The following is a 21217-nucleotide window of genomic DNA, read 5'->3' on the forward strand; positions in this document are numbered from 1 at the left end:
TCTTTGATGGTCCAAGCTACCCTTATTAAAAAAAAAGCTATTAGAAAAGAAAGTTAAATAAACAAACACAGAAGCATGTAAAAAGTACCAAAGCTGAGTGTCATACTCTGCACAATATATGGACTAGCTATTAGGGGTCACTGCTCACCTAAAAGATGTGAGAACTGGTGAGCATTAGAGAATTCATGTTTTAAAATTCTACAGTCTGTCAAGTGAAACTATCATTGTCTTTTTTTTCTTTCCTTTTAAAAAAAAATAACGGCTCTCAAAACTGTATAATAGTGACATGTGAATCCAAGGATGCTTACAATTGGTTTGACCTCTTAGTTCTTTGATCACTACTCGACGAGAAATATTCATCAGTAGCAAATTCCTAGAAATAAATGCAATCTATTTCTACTCTTTTTTTCCTCCTGGAGCCAAGTACATTATTATAATTCACTGATGAAATGTTTTTAAACAACATTTCAAAATTTTTAGAAAATTAAAAAAGCAAACGGAAATTATGAATGATAGCCTTATAAATTGTGCCACAATTTGAAGTAAGAGATGAATGGGGGAACCTGATGTAAATGGTGCAATAGGAGAGATCAAAATTGCAAGGACAATGTGAAAAGCTGTTGCTAAAGAGATCATGGAATTTATCACACCTAATTGAATACCAGTGTGGCAAAAATGGAAGTGTTACTCACATGGCGGAAACCAGATTACAAAGAACAATCTCTTGAAATGAGCAAAACTCTTAGCAGAAGTAACCTAGAATCTCCATTGATGTGACTTTAACAAGTACCTTTAAAATCTGCTTCAAATACTTACTAGCCACATGACCCTAGGCAAGTCACTTAATTTCTTCATCTGCAAAATGGAGAGAACAACACCTACTTCATGGAGTTATTAGGAAGATCAAATAAGATAATACATGTAAAACATTTTGTGAACCTTAAAGCACTATATAAATGCTAGTTATTAAAATGACAGTGGTTCAGTCTCAGAATTAACTGAGAAAAATGGTTGAAAAGTGAGACTGTAGGCAAGATTCGCAAAATGGCAACATTCATAGAGAAAAAAAGCCCAGGGTGGGGGGGGGGGGAGGATATTTGTAGCAAAGCAATGAATGAAAACAAAAGTTACTGTCTGGCATAAGGAAATAGAAGTCCTCTAGAATTCCCAACTCAAGGATTAAAATTGAATTCTGGCACAGCTGGAAGACCTTAATAAGTGAGCTAATAAGAAAAATCATCCCCTCAATCAATAGACACACACACACACACACACACACCAAAAAATGTGATTTCCCCTTATAGTGGAACAGTGAAAAGAAAATGGAAACCTCTGCTCCATGGAATTAAATATCAAACTTAACACCATCTGGATTTTGTTAAACAAATAGCTTTTTATGTTTTTTTTCTTTAGTATTTAACAAGTTAGGGCCAGTTCCTACAACCCTTACATAAGTACTACTCCTAGTGATTTCAAAATGTCACAAATGCCAAATCACAAAGTAAAAAAAAATTACATTAAAAAATGCACAGGAATAGCAAAGTGACTGTCCTGCTGTGCTGGGGAGGTTGGAGGATTGAGGAGGAATCTGATTATAATTCCCCTGCAGCAGCAGGAGATTTGCACCCCTTTATATATGGATGCAGAGATTAGTTTATTATTGGATTCCCCTGTTTTTCATATGAGATAACATATATAAAGTACTTTGTAAACCTTAAAGTGCTATATAGCTATTATTATTGTTATTCTTTGTTTTTAAAAGAAATTTCTTTTATGTTTTAATTAAATGCCTTGTTAACGAATGTTTATGTCTCCCATGTATGACACTCAATGTGGGGACCAGGCCATTAGTTGAATAGTTATCACCCCAAATGAGTGGGGGGGGGCATAGTGTCCTTACAACTCACAGTCCTAGTGTTAGGATTTTAGAATAGAGAGTAGAATGGTTCTTAGAATCTTGCCCAGGCATCCCTCAATGCAGGCTGGATGACAATTTTTGCCCTGGCTCTGTAATCATCAACACTATTCAGATAGGATACCACATGGCTTTTTTCTCTCTCAAACCCAACTCTGCATCTTCCTATTCTCATCTCCTCACCACACATAGCTCTCACAGCTCCACTTTTCAAACCTCCCACCTCATAAAACCTCCTCACTAATCAGTGTCCTTGCCTTGATCGTAATTATGGTAAATGCTCTCTCAGACCCAACTGACTCCAAATTACTGGAAGAGATGTGGGATCTCATCACTTCAGAAATTCCCTCCACTGGTATACATCTCAAATTACCCATGCCTGCCCCTCTCAACTCCTGTCAGTGGCCTCCCATCAGTTCAGCAGGACATGCTGGAGGCCTTGCTTTCTCCTGACACAGAACCTGTCCGCCTTTCATCCCCTACCCTCACCACCTGACCAGTCTTTCTTCTCTTCCAATCACATAATTCTTCAATGACCTCTTTCACCATTGTTCTTCTTTGGGGTTCCTCACTGGTCATATGTCACAACCAACTCAGACTCATCATGTGCCTCTTCATCATGGCATTGCCCTCTCTGGAATATTCATTTTTATTTGTAGCACCTACGTCATTCTTTGGAGCCTGTTGCTATAAGTTAAAGCAGTAGATTGAAATGAAAGAGATTGGCCCTGACTTATTTGAGAAGATTGGGATCCTTAAAGGAGTTCTGCAAGCTCCTGAAGAAAAGGCAAACTTTCTAGACTTTGCCACCATGCTTCAGCAGCCATCTCACCCTGTAACGTTTCTCTGATGGGCCAGCCCTCTTCTCCCATTGGTGACTTTCTCCTTGGGCCTCCATTTTGGGGAGGAGCCCAGGCAGTCAACCTTCATTCCTCTCCAGGATCTGCTTTGGATTTTCTGTACTTTGACACAATGGCCCCCAAGAGTATCTCCCTTCCCCCTCTCACTTTTCAGCTCCCTTTTTGTGGGTTGTGTGTAAGTTTCTTGAAGGCAAATATTGTCTTTTTTTTTTTTTGCTTGTATTTATGTTCCCAGTGCTTCGCGTCCAGTAAACACTTAATAAATATTTATTGCCTTGCCTTGTCTGAAGGCAATCCAGCCTTCTTGTTCAATTGGGGCCCCAAATTTCTGTCTATCTTTACTGCCTGTCCCAGAGATGAGGGACAACTTCTATAACATGTCCTTCCAAATGCATTTTGTAACTTGGGCAGAAGGTGTTCTACTCCCAAGTATTGTGGGGAAATTAAGTCCTAGGTACATACTGCTTGCATACAGATTTGCTTCCTCATTGTCTATGATAGAAATATCCTATACTATCCAATTATTCTAATACATACATACATACAGGAAATAGGAGATTCATCTTGAAACTCAGGCTCTAAAGAACACTGGCCCAAAAATGAAACAAAGGTGAAGTAGATTCACTTCACATGGAAAGACTTCAATATTTCAAAATTTAATATATTTCATAGGTATAGTTGTTATTCTATCAGTGCAAATTGAAACCCCTTCCAAGTCAAGACAAGGTCAGTATGCATTTATTAAATGCTTACTATGTGCTGAGTTCTGGGAATTCAAATAACAAGCAAAAAGATAAACAACCCCTGCCCTCAAGGAACTTACATTCTACTTAGAGGAAGCAATACATTAAAGGAGGATGAAAAGCAGTGGGGGCTGGGGAGGAAGGGCAATGAGAAAGAATAGAATATGTCCAGGGATGGACATATGGTGGAGAAAGAAGTCCAGAGTCAGGACTGCACCCAACAGAGGAATGAGGGAATGAACACAATTGAGGTGAGGGAAAAAATAGAGCTTTCTTTTTACAAATCTCTAATTGAAATTTAGGGAAGCTAGGGGGCACAGTGGAGAGTTCCAGACCTGGAATGAGGAGGATTCATCTTCCTGAGTTCAAATCTGAAATCAGATACTTACTAGCTGTGTGATTCTGGGCAAGTCACTTCACACTGTTTGCCTCAGTTTCCTCATTTGTAAAATGAGTTGGAGAGGGAAATGGCAAACCACTCCAGTATCTTTGCCAAGAAGGTGGCATCATGAAGAGTCAGAAAAAAAGAAATGACTGAACAACAATAAAAAATAAAATTTAGCATTTCATTCAGTTAGGAACCTAGGCAACAAAACATTTTTTGAGAAGGGTTTCATAGGTTTCACCAGCCTGCCAAAGGTTCCCAGGATACACCAAAAAATATTAAGAATGCCTACCTTAGACTAACTCAGGCTGTTTAGGATTAATTCCTTAAACAAAGCTTCTCTCCCCATTTACCATTAAACTTAAGTGTCCACATTCCCTATAGACTGGGAAGGTTTCTTTTCCCAGTAAGACTCCCATGCTTGATGATGATTATTCAAGTTTAAAAAAAAATATTCCTCATCACTACTTCCAGCATCTAGTCCCACAGCTTATATCATTCATGCAAATTAGCAAGGTTTCACAAACCCACAGGCTTTTAACAGAAATCAGGCCAAGTTTCAATTAAATAAGTCTGGGAAAGGAAAACTTTTGGTAAACTTGAAAAGATAAGCAGTAATCTTATTGCTGCTTTTCAGTTACTATTCCTCAATGCCATCAAACATTTCAGCATTGCTAAGTATAGGAGGAACTAATGAAAGCTACTGTGGTCCCAAATTTTTACAAATGGAGAAGTTAAATTACCCATCATATTTATTTTCAAGTCTATTTGTACATAAATCCAATTATTCTTGTCAAAGCTACTACTTTCAGAGTTGCCTCCAACCTCCTTATTTAAGGGAATGGATCCCAGCAAAAAGAAAAGTTCAAACACAGACTATCATTTAGACAAAACCTATAGCTTGAAGCCAGAGCCTCTCACATGAAACTATACCCCCCCAACTCATAAATATTTAAAAAGTTAGAACAAAACAACCTAATCTTTTTTTATTGCATTTTTCACCTTAACTGGAAAAATCCAGTGAAATATAAAAAAGGATCAGCCAGGGAAGACAGGAGAAATGTATTCTAGTCCTAGTTTTCACATTAATTAGCTATGTGATCTTGAGAAAGCATTAGTTTCTTTATCTATAAAATGAGTGGATTGAAATGATCTTTAAAGGTCCCTCCTCGCTCGGATATTCTATGATGCTTTAAATTTCAAGTTTTTTCTTCCTCCTTTCTTTCCATACCCGCCTATCCACCAAGGTCTGGGTCAGAAGCATAGTAGGTGGTCCACCCTTGGGTCAAATCCAAAATTATCTTGGAGTTTAGGGAAATCAGGCAAGAAGACCACTCTCCACCCCCATCTTCTCTTGCTCTTTTGACAGAATTCCAAGAAATGGATTACAAGCATATGGATTTACACAAAATAAAAGGTATTGAAGGGAGAGGTACTAGCTGTATGTATTAGGTGGGAGGGAATCTGGAAAGACCTTAGGAAAGAAGTGATGGCTGAGCAGAATTTTGAAAGAATCTAGGTACTCTAAAAAGCAGGGATGAGGAAATGTATTCCTTTGCCTGTGAAAAAGGCACATGAACAGGAAATGGAATGATACATGTGAAAGGCAACAAGAAAGCTAGTTTGGCTGGACCAAAGAGAGGGTGAAGTGGAGTAATGCTGAAAAGGTAGGTTGTGGTCAGGCTGGGAAGGGTTTTAAATGCCCGAGTCATTCCCCAATAGATAAGTGGTCAAAAGATTATGGACAAACACTTCTCAAAAAAAGTGCACACTATTAACAAATTTATGAAAGAATGCCCCAGATCAGCAATTAAAAACAAATTTTTTTGCAAATAAAAACAACTCTAAGGTTTCACCTCACAACACAGCAAATTGGCAGAGATGTTTAAAATTGGGAATAGTCAACTTTGGAAAAGTTGTGGAAAGATAGGCACACTAATTCACTAGTGGGAAAGCTATGAATTGGTCCAATCATTCCAGAAAACAATTTGGAATCATATGAAGAAAGTGACTAAAATGTTCATACATACAAAAAGGCACCATATGTACCAGCATAGTTATAGCTGCCCTTTTGTGGTAGCAAAAAAAAATTGGAAACAAAAGTCCATTGACTAGGGAATGGTTAAACAAGTTGTGATATATGAATCCAATGTGATGTTACTGTAGTATAAGAAACAATGAATATAGAGAAGGAAGAATATTTATATAAACTGATGCGCAGTGCAATAAATAGAAAAAAAAAAAGACATGTTGGTAGAGTTGTAAACTGATCCAACCATTCTGGAGAGCAACTATGACCAAATAACAATCAAACTGTGCATACTTTTTGATCCAGCAATACCACTGCTAGGGCTCTATCCCAAAGATCATAAAAAAGGGAAAAGGACCCACATGTACAAAAATATTTATAGCAGCTCTTTTTGTGGAGGCAAAGAATTGGATACTGAAGGAATGGGTGCTCATCAGAATGGCTAAACAAGTTGTGGTATGGGAATATAATGGAAAACTATTGTACTACAAGAAATGACTAGCAGGCAGATTTCAGATAAACCTGAAAAGACTTATATGCACTGATGTAAAGAGAAGTGAGCAGAACCAGCAGAACATTGTGCATAGTATCAGCAACACTGTGCAATGATCAGCTATGACTGATTTAGCAATTCTCAGCAATACAAGTCCAAAAGACTCATGATGGAAAATACTATTCGCATCCAGAGAAAGAACTGATGGAGTCTGAATGCAAATTGCATACTATTTTCACTTTGTGTGTGTGTGTTTCCCTTTTTTTCTGTTTCTTCAACTATAACCTATATAAAATTACTTACCGTCTTATGGAGGGGAAAGTAGAGGGAGAGAGTGAGAAAATTTGGAATTCAAAATTTTATATAAAAAAGAATGTTAAAAATTGTCTTTACAAATAATTGGAAAAAATAAAATACTATTTAAAAGAAAAACACACAATGACTAGAAATATCAATGAAACAATGGAAACTGAATGTTGCAAAATTGTAATGACCAAGGTTGGCCCCAAAGAATAAATATCAAAAGATCCCTCCCCACACGGGACCATGAGTGTGGTGCATGAAATATGTCAGACTTTTTTGATGTGGAGTTTAGTTCTACTGAACTCCTCCTCCCCCATCGTTTCTCCTTTGTCATAAGATGTTCTGGGAAGGTGAGAGGAGGATTCACTGTAAAATTAAGGTGATGGAAAAATGAAAGTTACACAAAACACTTTTTATACAAATAAAATCAGATTTCAATAATTTAAGAAATACTAATTGTTCATGGACAGGCAGAACCAATATAATAAAAATCACAATTTTACCTACCAATTTATGTATTCAATTTGATCCCAATTAAATTACCAAAAAATTATTTTACTGAACTAGAAAAAAATAATAACAAAATTCATTTGGAAGGACAAAAAGTCAAGAATATCAAAGGAATTAATGAAAAAAATGTAAAGGAAGGAGGTTTAGCAGTACTAGATCTTAAACTATACTATACAGTAGTAATTATCAAAACTATCTGGTACTAGCTAAGAAAAAGAAAGGTAGATCAGTGGACCCTAATAGACATACAATACACAATAGCAAATGATAATAGTAATATTGTGTTTGACAAATGTGAAGATTTAAGTTTTGGGGATAAGAATTCATTATTTGGTAAAAACTCTTAGGAAAGCTAGAAGTCTGGCAGAAATTGGGCATAGAACAGTATCTTACACTACTTACCAAGATAAGGTCAAAACGACTTTCATGTAAAGGGAGATATCATAAGAAAAGCAAAAGAAAATAGAACATATTGCCCATGAGACTTATGGATAGGAGAATAATTTATAAATAAATGAGATAAAGAGCCTTATGAGGTGTAAAATGTATACAATTACATTAAATTTAAAAGATTTTGTACAAATAAAACCAATGTAGCCAAGATTAGAAGGAAAACAGAAAACTGGGAGAAAAAATTTTAGACGTGTTCTTAAATAAAGGTCTCATATCTTAAATATATAAAGAACTTTTTCAAATTCATAAGAAAATGAGTTATTCTCTAATTGATAAATGGTCAAAAGACATGAACAGGCAGTTTTTTGATGAAGAAATTATAACTATATATAGTCATAAAAATACTCAAAACTTCTATTGATTAGAGAAATGCAAATTAAAATAACTTTGAAATATTATCTTACACCTATCAGATTAGCTAAAATGATGGAAGGGAAAAGTGACAAATATTAGAGAAGATGTGAAAAATTTGGGACACTAATTCATTGTTTGTGGAACTGTGAACTGATCCAACCATTTTAGAGAGCAATCTAGAATTATGCCCAAAGAATTATAAAACTGTGTATACCCTTTGAACCAGCAATACCACTATTAGGTCTGTTTCCCAAGATGATCAGGGAAAAAAGGAAAAGAACTTACATATTCTAAAATATTTAGAGCAGCTCTCTTTGCGGTGGCAAAGAACTGGAAACTGAGGTGATACCTGTCAATTGGAAAATGGCTACACAAATTTCAGTATGACAGTGATGGAATATGACTGTACAGTAAGAAATGATGAGTTGATTGAGTTTAGAAAAACAGGGAAAGCCTTGCATGAAATAATGGAGTGAAATGAGCAGAACCAAGAGAATCTCGTACACAGTAACAGCAATGTTGTTTTAAGAACAACTTTGAATGACTAAGTCATTTTGCATATTATAAATACTCAAATCAACTACAAAGGACTTATGAAAGAAAATGCTATCCACATCAGAGAAAGTACTGATAAATAGAAGTATGAAGTATGGTTTTACACACAACACACAGACACACACACTCCTAATGGTGGGAGGAAGGGAGAAAAAAGTACACAGCAGAGAACAAAAGAATACTTAGAAGGAAGCACAAAAAAGCAGTGTAGCTTTGAAAACAATGTTTAGTATTTATTACATAGTTTTTCAAAAAAGTAAACCACTATGAAATGGAAATTAATGGTTTTATACTGAATTCTCTTTTTATGTTGTGCTGTGTACATGGAAATGTTCTCTCTGTTTTTGTCTTTTTATATTTTAGTTCAAAATGAATAAATATTTTCAAACAAAATATATCTATTTTTTAAAAAGTTATTATTTTTAGAAATGCTAAACAGGAATTTACATTTGATCCCAAAGGTAACAGGGAGATGTTGGAATTGCAAAAGGAGAGTGACATGGTGAGATCTGTACTTTGTAAAAAGGACTTTGGCAGATACATGGTGCATGGGTTGGAGTGGGGAGAGACTTGAGGCACAGAGACCACTTAGGAGATTATTGCAATAGTCCAGGCAAAAGGTAATGAAGTTCGGAGCTAGGTTGGTGACCCTATGAGTAAGGAAGAGGCCAGATGTGAGAAATATAGTGGAGTTAGAAACAAGATTTCACGAAAGATTAGATGAATGGGGTAAAAAAAGACTAAGGAATCATGAAGGATCTTGACTAAAAACATTCTAGCAATACTCGTTTCGGTTGCTTCCAGTCTTCCACCAACCCAGTTCTTTCCTATATACAAATAGCCAACAAAGAAAAATATAGACAAATCCATTTTCTAGCATTTATCTTTGCCCATCCTAAAGACTCCTGCCATTTGATCAATCTTATACTTATTTTCTCTAGATTTTTGTACTAGTATGCAGAGAATATGGTAAGAGTAAAAGATATTTCTTAAGTCTGGGGAATATTAAGACAATATTAATATTGTATATTAAGAAATGCACAAAGAAAATATACAAGATGAGAAAAATAGAAAAAAAGATTAAGTATAGACATAGGAATTAAACAGAAAACAAAATACATGGATTTCTTTTTACCATCTGTGAATGTCATATTTTTAAGATATAGGTCTACAAGTCATGAATATCCAAATCCTCAAATAATAATAATTGAATGTCACCCAAAGAGAAATAGAGAGGTGCATGAGGAAACTGCAATATACTCCCACTTGAGAATTGAGCAGGAAAAATAGCAACAAGAATTTCATCAGAAAAATGGAGGACTGGGAGGAAAAAAAAGGCCAATCACATAGAATAAGAAATAACTAGTGGGTAGCCTACACACATCACTGGTTATCTACTTAAAATAGGATGGGCAGGCATAGATGGATGGCCTGTGATCTGCACCACTGGAGTGAATACCCACATTGATGTGATTAAAGACTTAAAACAACATCAGGTCTCATACATTTTAAATTTCTATTCTCCTTCACCCTGTTTTGATGCTATAAATCTGTCTAAAATTTCCTGCCTCATTTCTTCCCATATACATCAAAAGAGAAAGAAAAACCATATTGTTTAAATATATCACTCTTCTATTTATTATTTCTTTCTGACTTTTTCCCTAGAAGTATGTTTTTTGATGCTTTGCATCCACTATTACCAGTTTGGAGCAAATTGATTTCATATTTCTGATTTTCATTGAAGCATAAGTATCTCAAGTGCCAGTAACAAGTAAAAACTGTGAGAACAGCTGCTCTCTAGGTCTCTGCTCCAACTACCAATGTCATTATTTCTGCAAGAAGCCGCCAATATGTGTTTTCTTTACACACACACACACACACACACACACACATATTCCTTGGAAAGAATATGCCAAACTTGGCTACATTGAAGAGTATAATTATTAATGGATTCCAACTCCTTAGCCGGCTAGAAGTAGAAAGTTGTACCATACCACTGGAAATGTAATTAACAGATTTGGAATAACACTTCGAATTAGCCTTGCAGGCAATTATTATAAAATAATATTTAAACATCTAACATCTTATTATCTACCATGGTGCTCTCTGGGTACTTGACAAATATCTGACAATACTTGAAAAGATTAAAGATTTTACTATTTAGATTAACTAATTTTCTAAGAGGATTAATACTGATTAATTTAATAGAATGTGCACACATCTTCATACGGGCAAATCCATCAGTTGTATATATGCTGGATTTAAAACTCATTTAACAGACTTTTGTTCACACAAAACAAAAACCTATAAGCCTCCATTGTTTTTCAAGCACGCCCGACTCTCCATGACCCCATCTGGCATTTTCTTGGCAGAGATTTTGTAATGGTTTGCCATTTCCTTTTCCAGCTCATTTTATAGATGAGGAAACTGAGGCAAACAGGGTGACTTGCCCAGAGTCACACAGATAATAAGTGTCTGAGGCTGTATTTGAACTCAGGAAGATGAATCTTACTGACTCCAAGCCTGGAACTCTATCCACTATGCCACCTAGCTGCCCCATAGGACAAGGCACAGAATTGTAAAAATTCAAATAATTGGATTTGTGAGGACATAGATTAGTATTGTATTTGATTTTGCAAAGTGAAAGGATGATTACAAAGTACAATTAATGAGTCACTTCTGCCCTCCTAATATTTTAAATTCTGTATACTATTACTTAGGTATCTGTTTTAATTCTAGACATTCCTAATCAATAAACAACAGCTGAATTGATTTCTGAGCACCAATTAAACACCATAAATTAAAAACTAAGTCCCCAAAAGCAGTTTTAAAACTTATATGCAAAAAAAACAAAAAAAAACCTTATATGCAACCAACTATGCATAATTCTATAGAACCCTCCATTAGAAAAAGGAACAAACTAATGATGAAAGGACTAGATGATAATGAGGTGACAAACTGAGGTCATACAATTTTTAATCCATTCAAAACTAAAACAAAGTGTTTAATCTGTCATTGATATGACAAATGGCTTTTCCCTTAAACCTCTGGAACTAAAGAGATATCTCCCTCACATAAATGAGATCACACTTGAACAAAATACTTTACTGAAGCTGGATAGTAAAAATGATGTTGGTCCTGGCTGCAAGTGGAAGGAACATATGGTAACAAATAGGTTAGAAGGCAAAGAATAACAGCCTGCTTGTCTGTATCATTTTCAAGTTTCAAAAGCACCTTTTTCACAACAACCCTATAAGCAAGGTATTTGACTAAGGAAAGATCTATGATTTCATCAGTGTGGAGAACTTCGGGTCTGCTAACTCCCTCTGCAAACATGCTGCATGTATTTATGTGCTAGAGAAGAATCGAGACACCAAGAGGTTGTGACATACCTAGGGTCACAGAGCAAGAATGCCAAAGTATAGAATTTGAACCCTCTTTAGTAAGTCTTCCTGACTCCACAGCCATCTCTCTATCCATTATGTCATCATGTTACGCCATTTTTCAAAATTTATACCCAAGTGCACTTATCCTTTTAAAAGACCCATGTTGAAATAATATCATTTTTTAAAAGATTCACCTTTTGCAAATCCCACTCTTCTTTTAAAACATAACTGTTTGCAAATATTATTTTTCAAGATTTGGCTATTTTGCCCTAAATATTTTCTAAGGTTTGTTTTATTTTTAAAGACACTGGCAACAGCAAAATACAATGCTTGATCTCCAGCTCAGCAATTTTCTTGCAGCTTCTATTTCGAATACTTTTATCTCTGAAGTTCTCTCTGACATTTGTTCTACATCGCGTTACATAGCTTGTCCTGTAAAATGAAGCAGGTCTATGTGATCAGTCCTAACGAAATGCTGTCCTTTCCTTTTCTGCAATTCCAGAAGCATGACTTTTTGAGAGACGCAGAAAAGCTGCTACTTCTTAAAAAAAAGTGTTTTCATCAAAACCCCTTTGATGATATTGTAGTTACTGTCCTTAGGAATTAACCCACCATAAAAAGACTATAAGCAAACCAATGGACAGCACCAACTATGGTTACTTACTTGGAGCAGACTGTGAAAGTAAGCCTTTCTTTCAAGACATATTTGGAGGGTGAAACATACCAACATTTTTTCTGCTAACTTGGAAATAAAGATCAAGTTAGCTAAATTTGGGAGAGCTTAAAGAATGTGGCATGCTTTGTGGTATTAAAATAACCAGATGAAGGCCTTCAATGAATTGCATAGGTCGGCTATAAAACATTTATGGAAGAAGTGAAGAATTGCTCAGAATAAAGTCATGGATGGGTTGCAATCTGAGATCCATGCCATGGGTGTAGGAATTAGCCACACTGAGGCTATCTATCACAAACTCACCAAACCACCATAAGAAAGAATACAAGAAAATTTTTTAAAGTACAAGAGTACAAAAAAAACCAAAACCTCTGGAGTCCCCCTTTTTAATCTACAATCATATGCCTCCTAGGTCTTCAAAACAGGATGAACACTCTTTGGAAAAATACATGAATTTCTGATATAGCCCAGTATATTCTCAGCTATCTGATCTTGGACAAGTCAGGGAGGTAATATACCATAATTCAGTGGCTCTCAAACTTTTTGTTCTTAGGACCCCTTTATACTTCTAAAAATTATTGAGGACCTCCTCCCCAAGAGCTGTTGCTTATATGGGTTAGAGTATCTATATTTACCATATCAGACATTAAAACATCTTAGTATTATTATGGAAATAGTTTTGACCTTAAAGACATGCCCCCTACAAAGGGCCTCAGGAATCACCAGGGGTCCTGAGATCACACTATAAAAACCAGTGGTATAGTGGATAGAGTTCTAGAATTAGAGTCAGGAAGACAAAGGCCTACAGGTCTCTGTTTTCTCATCAGTGAAATGAGGGGACTGGACTATATTGTCTCTAAGGTCCTTCTAAATCTATTATCTTATTAAGTCATTTCCCTTCTCTAGACCTCAAGTTTCTCACCTATAAAATGAGAAGGTTAAACTATATCATCTTGTGAAGTCCTTTCATCTCTTACGAGTCTATTATTTAGGAAAGCTAGGTGGATCAATGAATAGAGCACTGGCCCTGGAGTCAGGAGGACCTGAGTTCAAATCCAGCCTCAGACACATAACACTTATTAGCTGTGTGGCTCTGGGCAAGTCACTTAACCCTGATTGCCTCACACACAAAAAAAAGATTATTATTTAAAGGTTCTCTAATACAGTGGTATGCAAAGTGGGAACCAGGGACCAGGGATTGATTCCGAGGATACGTGAGCAACCAATCATCCGTTGGAAAAGATTAATTGAATCTCACCCTCCCACCAGAGACAGTCATGGGTCTTGTTTCCAACACAACCATCCCTTATCTTCCAATGTGCCCCCACTCTTCTCCCTCCCTTGACCTAGCTGGCAAGCTCCCAATCTTCACAATTCTGAGCTGGTATCCCATCAGAGCAGTTATAACCCCAGCACACCCTGGCACCTACAGCCACAACTGCATAGGTGCCACAGCATATCACCTTTCCTCTCTAAACTCCCAGATCACCCTGTGGCTATAGGACATCCAATAGGAGGGTGGGCTCTGTACTGTCCCATAAGAACCCTCCCCTCCCTCCATACACACATTTTTCATTTTAGATGGAGTAGCATAAGTCACAAAAGAGGAGCAGGCATGGATGGGCTGTGATCTGCATTAAAGATCTCATTATCTTATCCTTCCCCCTAGTCCATCCCTCTCCAAATTTCCCTATTTCTGTCAAGAGCACCACCATCCTTCCAGTTTCCCAGGTTTACAAAACCTCAGTGTCACCTTTGATTCAGCACCTTCCCTCACACTTCATATAAGTCATTTGCCAAATCTCTTCAGTTCTACTATCTCAACAACTCTCACATATTACCTTCTCTCTACTTATACAGCTCCCACTCTCATTCAGGTCTTCATAACACTTTTAGTGGACTACTGCAACAGCTTCCTAGTTATCCTCCCCTGCATCAAGTCTTTCCCCTCTCCAATCCATCCTCCACATGGTGATTTTCCTAAAGCATGGATTTGACTGCACTACTCCTCTATTTAAATAACTCCAGTGGTTCCTTATTGAAAATAGGATCAAATGTTATTTCATCGGTATCTCAGATTTTTTATTTTTATTTTTCTGTATGTTTTATAATGTATATAACATTAAGACAGCAATACATGTATAATCAGTAACTGTACACCTAGTTGGTGGGAGGGTCCATGATCAAAATTTTTTTTGTTGATGGAGGGCTTGAATAACAACAAAAAAAAGTTGGAGACTACTACTTTAATAATATACTATACTATAATACTCTAATAACTGAATTGGGTTTGGTGAGTTTTCTCAAGTCAATTTAGTTCAATAAAAAAGGTATCCACTCCATACAAAGCACTGTGCTAAATCCTAGGGGAGATACAGTAATAAAAAGTCCAAGATCCTCACCTTCAAGGAACTCAATTATGTCTAGTATATCTACTCCTCCTATGTCATTCTATGTCCCCTGCAGAACTCCTCTACATCTCTGGTCTCTCATCTGCAAAACCAACCCAATAATGTATTACCCATCCTCACAGGGATATTACATGAAATTATTCAGAGGTACTGGGAAAATCCAGCACTATACCTATGGCACAGTAGTTTTTCAATCAATATTTTTGAATGAATTGAAGAAATATTCAAAACAATTTCAAATATTTTATTTTAACTAGAATTTTAGTGGTCAAAAAAATGTGAGATTTGTTTCTGCAGAGACCATTCAAGGTGAATTCCCTCACTCTGAAAACAACCACCATCACCCCTGCCTACTCCACCCTGAAAACAAACAAACAAACTGGCTGCATGAGAATCTAGAAAAGATTCCTCCTGCCCCATTGTTCCTCTTCCTGTATCTCAGAATAAATGGTAAATTTCTCAACCAAAGGGTTTAGAAATAGAAACTGGACCTGTGCTTTTACTGCTGTAGGAAATTCCTGGATAAGAAAATTATCTCTACCACTGCAAATCAGCAACTATAGAGTTACCTAGACTCTAGGTTCTAGAACACTGGACCATTAGGTGACTTGCTCAGGGTCACATAGCCAACAGGTATCAGAGTCAAATATTGAACCCCAAACTTCCAGACTTGTAGTCTGGCCTCTGTATCCACTAAGCCAGAGTGCCTCTCTGGTCAACTAAAATCATGCTTATATTCTATTTCTATATTTGTAAAGGGGGTGTGTGGGTGGAGAGGAGAGGCATAGATTTCCAAATACCACTGGAGAAAAGTGCTCAAAAACCAACATGTTTATCACATCAGCTTTCTTCTCTGAATCTTTCTTCAAAAAGTTTGATCAGCTTACTGAAGACTTGAGTCTGGGCTGCCTAAAACCAAAGTAGAAAAATTAGAAACTTTCAGTTTAATTCCTTTTCATCTCCTTTTAATCCCATCACAAGTATTCATTGTTTGGTACTGAGAATTCAGCCAAGAAATTTGCCTATGCGACTCAGATAATCAACCTTTGTTCTTTGGCATGGATGTTCACAATCATAGTAGAAAAATTCTGGACAGTAAAATTAATCAGCTATAATCCCAAGACCCAAGAGGGGTAAAGTGCAAAAACTGTTTTCCAGTAACTTTCTGGAACCATAGATAATAGTATTCCTAGAAAGGTACAAAATAAAACTATTAAAAACTATCACCCAGAATTTATAAGGGAATTCTCCCCCACCCCCTAACGCTACCTCCACCCAGGCAGTACAAGGAATTCTCTCACACTGAATACTTTTTAGATTATCTCAGTTTCTAAGAAAGTGAAAAATGGCTTCAGTCTACACTGACAGAACACACATTTATCCTCACATTTATCCTTAATTAGTCACAACAGATCAAACGTTAGCATGGCAAACTGTCACACACCACGACTGACCAGAAAGCAACCTACAAAGCGTTTTTTCAGTTTTGCCCAAGATGAACCAGGCTTTTCAGCTCTACAGAACCACTGGCGGTGGCTATGCACTTGCAGGGACACAGACTTCCAGCCACCAGTCATATTAAGAAGGAAACTAAACTTTCCCAGATTCGTTAGCTCGTCTCTTCTAACCACGTGAAATCCAACAGGTGCCTTCACGTGTCATCGGATGGAACTCTTCCAGCCCAGACACTGAGAGAAGCTGCGAATCTTAATCAGTGACACTAACAATGACCACTGAGCCCTACCAAGCGCTTGAAGAAAGCCCCCCAAATTACAAGTTAAGAGGAGGCCCTACCACCACCCTCATTTTCAGTTCACCAGGGAGAGAGGGGATGAATTGCCCAGATTGAGTTTTTATATTTTTTATTTTTTCGAGGGTGGCCCTGGCAAATATCCCTGGCTCTTTACGACAGCATCACACTACCCTTGGGCGGTTGAGGTTCGCCCTCCTAAGGAGTCCTACTGCCTGAACTCAGCTTCTGGGCTGCGCACACCTCTAAGGAGAGCACTACCCCGGCGCCCCCAGCACCCCAAAAACAAGACGCGGGCTCGAGGCGGGAGGACATTGAGGAAAGGAAAAGAGCTGGGTTCTGGAGAGAGGAGCCTACCTGCTTGTCCAGGGCGTCCTTGCCAGCAGCGGCCCCAGACGCCGCCTTGGGCGGGGCGGGAGCCCGCTCGCAGCTGCAGCCCTCCAGCAGGTACATGCCGGCGGGCCGGACGCTCTGCTCGCCCTCGAAGTAGAAGAGCACATTCTGGTAGAGGGCGAACCACTTCTCGTGCCAGCGGCTCGCCTCGGCCGCCTTCTTGCTCAGGAAGCCGCGCTTCGTGCCCTCCTTGCGGGCCAGGAAGGCCAGGTACAGGGCGTGCCCCTCGTTGTACCGCACGCTCTTCTGCATGGCGAGGGGGGCTTGGACCCGTTGGTGGCTTGGGGGGCTCGAGTCCTTGGGGGGCCCCTAGCTCGGGACGCCCCCCGGCATCGCTGTGCTAGCTCCCCCACTCCACCCCCGAGGGGACGGCCCCGAGCCGCTTTCTGCTTTCCCGCGGTGGGGTGCAGTGCGGCCGAGGGCTCCTCTGTGCCTCCCCGGGGGGCCGGGAGCCCCTCAGCCTCCGCGAGGCGGCTTGGCTCTGGGGGGATGGCCGCTGCCCTGGCCTCCCCTCGGGCACTGGAGTCAGAGGGGGTCGCCCACTCTCTCTGCTGCTGCTGCTGCTGCTGCTGCAGCCACGGCTTCAGTCCCGGGGCTAGGCGAGAGGGACCTCTGGGCTCCCCGGGAGGCTGGGCTGTCTGTGGCCAGAGCCTCCCACTGGCTCCGCCCGGCCCTCCCCGCTGCCGTCCTCCCACCCCACCCCCCTCAAAAAAAAAAAAAAGTTCGTGCCCCAAACAGCGGTGGGGTCTAGCTGGGGAGACGCGCCGCAGCCCAAGGAGGATTGTCCGCGAGCAATTCGCTCTGGGGGAGACAGAAGGTAAAAGCGTCACGTGGGAGATCAGCTGTAATCGGCTTTGAGACCAATTTAAAGAGCAAAGTCGGCGGGGCTGCGAAGCCCTCGCTCTGTCCAGTGCAGTCCAGTCCCCTCCTCTCTCTCGGACTGCGCTGGCGCTACCTCTGCTCAGGGTTTATCCTCCTGCCTGCTCATCAGGAAGGGGGAGAATTAAAGGAAAGCGCGCGCGATCACACACACACACACACACACACACACACTCACGTGCGTTTCCATAGCAGTGGGGTGGAGTCACCTCTCCCCAAAATATTGTATATAATTTGCATAAAGTGAAAGTCCCCCTCCTCCTTTCTTTCCTTTTGTCACCTGTATTTTAACTGGCATGATAGAGGTGAACAAGTTCAAGCAGCAATCACTTGGGTGATTATCATTTATTTCATCTGTTAGACTTCGATTCATGGGATTTTAAAAGTGTGTTGAGTTTAGAAATTAGAAAGTCTTTTGAATATCTCTAATATCCAAATTTTCCTACATCTATAGGATATGGTGAGTTTAGACTGCTTTCCCTAATAATCTCCCTAGAGGCCACCCTAGGACATGGACTGTTTCGCTCAGATTGCTTTCATGTTACTATAACTCATTTGGCTGAGAAAGATTGTATGGGTGGCCAGAAGGACAAGGGACCGAGTGCTATAAAATCTAAATGGGAAAAGGGGGGGGGGGGGGAGAGAGAGAGAGAGAAAGCTGTTGAATAGCCACTATGTCTCTAGGATTTGATTCCATGATGTACATTGAAACATTTTTACTATGTCAGTTATCAGAAAAAAACAAAGCTTACCACGACATAAAATGTTAATAAAAGGACATAAAATGTCCCCCCCCAATGAAATACAGTCATGTCCTTACAGTTTTTATATTTACAGAATTCAGCAGCCTGGGGTTTGTCCTCTTATTTCTATTACTGCAGATTCTCTCACAGAATCCTGCAGCAGTCTTATCTCCCAGTCTCTTGGAGTGGTTTGCCGTTTTACTTACAGATGACTTTTATTTTATATTTAAAATTTTTTAAAGCACATCATACTGGGAAAATTATTTTGAAATGACAGTGTAAGAGCAAAGACAACCACTCCTCTTCAATTTCACCACCAATATCTGTTAATCAGCCAAAGAAGACATCCCATTGTTGGCTTTTAGCTACCTCGGGAAGAAAGCTTAGACCTTTTAGTTAAGGCCAGACAGGGGCACGCAAATTTGTGCAAAGAGGAACTCAATCTGCTCTAGATGAAGGGAGGACCACACCAATGACATTATAGATCCGTTGAAGTATATAAATTAGTCATGTTGATTAAATGGCAAACTCCTTTCCCTGATATATATGTATACATATACATATATATATATATATATATATAATGTTCTGTGTCTCCTACCCCTTACTTAACACAATTAATTCCCAGTAAATATCAGTAAAGATGGTGGAAGACATCCATCAGATGGGGAAAACTGACCAGTATGTAAATTCAATACTTTTTAATGAGTTTTGTAACTTTGAATAAATTTCTGTAATGAGAATGAAAGTAAGATTCTAATCGCTTTTATTCATTAGAAACTGAGTCTGCATACTACCAATATGAAATTTTTTTTGTTGAGGCTAATTTCTGTGATAAGCAATTGCTTTTTCTAATATATAAATTTCCTAACATAATGTCAATAGAGTGTTACTGTTCTTCTTGCCTGGTAACATTCTGGTTTTACTACCTTATAGGACTGTAGTATGTTTCTGTAATGCTAAGTACTGTATGTGATACATTTTGCTGGAATAGTTGATAAAGGACTTTCAATGGCCAGGGTGCTAGATTTAGAATCAGAGAATTTCATTTCAAATTCTAGCTATGCCATTTAACACCTATGTGACCTTGGACTAATGACTTCCCCTCCCTCGGACTCATTTTCCTCATCTGTAGAATGAGTAGGAAATAAAGATTAACACTGAGGTTCCCTCCAGCTTTACATATATGATTCGCATTTAGTCTTCAATGTGAATGGTCAACGTTTTGGAAAAAGAGTGCTTAGAAAATTGTTTCATTGCTATGTGTTTACTTTGGTAGATTATAGGCAATGTTCAGGCAGCGTTGATAAGTGCTTTATGGATAAATGAGTTAATCTTTAGCTACTGGAGAGTGGGAAAGATAGGACTGCAAATAAGTAGTTATGAGATATTCTGACTTCAGCTGGAAGATAGGCACAAATGAGCAGAGATTCAGACAGTGGCTTATGGAAGGAGGGAATTTCACAGTAAACATAGACTCATAGAGCTAGAACTTTAGATCATCTAGTCCCAATCCTTCATTTGTTATAGGTGAGGAAAATGGGTCCCAGGGAGGAAAGATGACTTGCCTAAAGTCATTCAGTTGTCAGGGGCAGAGCCAGGACTATATAGCCTCTCAGGAATGATTGCTTATAGGGTGCTAGTCTTTTCTGGACTCATTTGTTCATGTGGCAGGCAGGATCACTGGGACTATTATTTTTCAACAAAAGAAATAGTGATATTTTGTGAATTATGTTTTTATTCTGATTGATGAGATTGGAGTTAGAAGACCTGTATCTGACTGCTGGTGCTGGGATATATTAATTATGTGAACTTGGCCATGGGGGAGCTTTTCCCATCTCTAGATTTCAGGATCCTATACTGGAAAATGAAGGGGTTGGACTAGAAGACCTCCCAGGGCCCTTCTAGCTCTAATAGTCTATAAAACCTACCATCATTGAGTAGGGACCTACCGCCCTCCATATTTACTGGTCACTTCTCATTTTCACGTATTCTGAGGGCAAAGTATATAACATAGTTTGTTCAGCTCTAAAGGCAGGGATATATTGTCTTTGAAGCCATGGGCCTGTGGTCTAATAATTATTACCAAAGAAAAACCCAAAACTAAAATGTATATGATGCCAAGGTTTGCAAAACAGTATATGTGTATGTATGTATGCATGTATGTATGTGTACATATATATATATAAAATATGTATAAAATCTTATCTCATCTTCACATCCCTGTGAGGTAGGTTTTATGATTATCCTCATTTTACTAACGAGGAAACTGAGGGAAACAAGGTTAACTGACTTGCCTAGGGTTATAGCCAGTAAGTATCTGAGGGAGGATTTGAACTCAGTTCCTCCTAATTCTATGACCAGTACTCTATCTACCACACT

General features: G+C 38.6%; 1 protein-coding gene across 3 annotated transcripts in view; it reads right to left on the bottom strand.

The window, feature by feature from the left end:
- Positions 1-17465, bottom strand: part of RASGRF2 (Ras protein specific guanine nucleotide releasing factor 2) — a 318717-nt gene extending 301252 nt beyond the window's left edge. For all 3 annotated transcript variants that reach the window (XM_027864223.1, XM_027864221.1, XM_027864220.1), the window contains exon 1: positions 17178-17465. In XM_027864223.1, coding sequence (XP_027720024.1) covers positions 17178-17465 — 288 coding nt within the window. The remainder of the gene's footprint in view (positions 1-17177) is intronic.
- Positions 17466-21217: the final 3752 nt, after the last annotated feature.

Source organism: Vombatus ursinus, unplaced genomic scaffold (assembly GCF_900497805.2).
Source record: "Vombatus ursinus unplaced genomic scaffold, bare-nosed wombat genome assembly UNPS02014774.1, whole genome shotgun sequence".
Taxonomy (NCBI): domain Eukaryota; kingdom Metazoa; phylum Chordata; class Mammalia; order Diprotodontia; family Vombatidae; genus Vombatus; species Vombatus ursinus.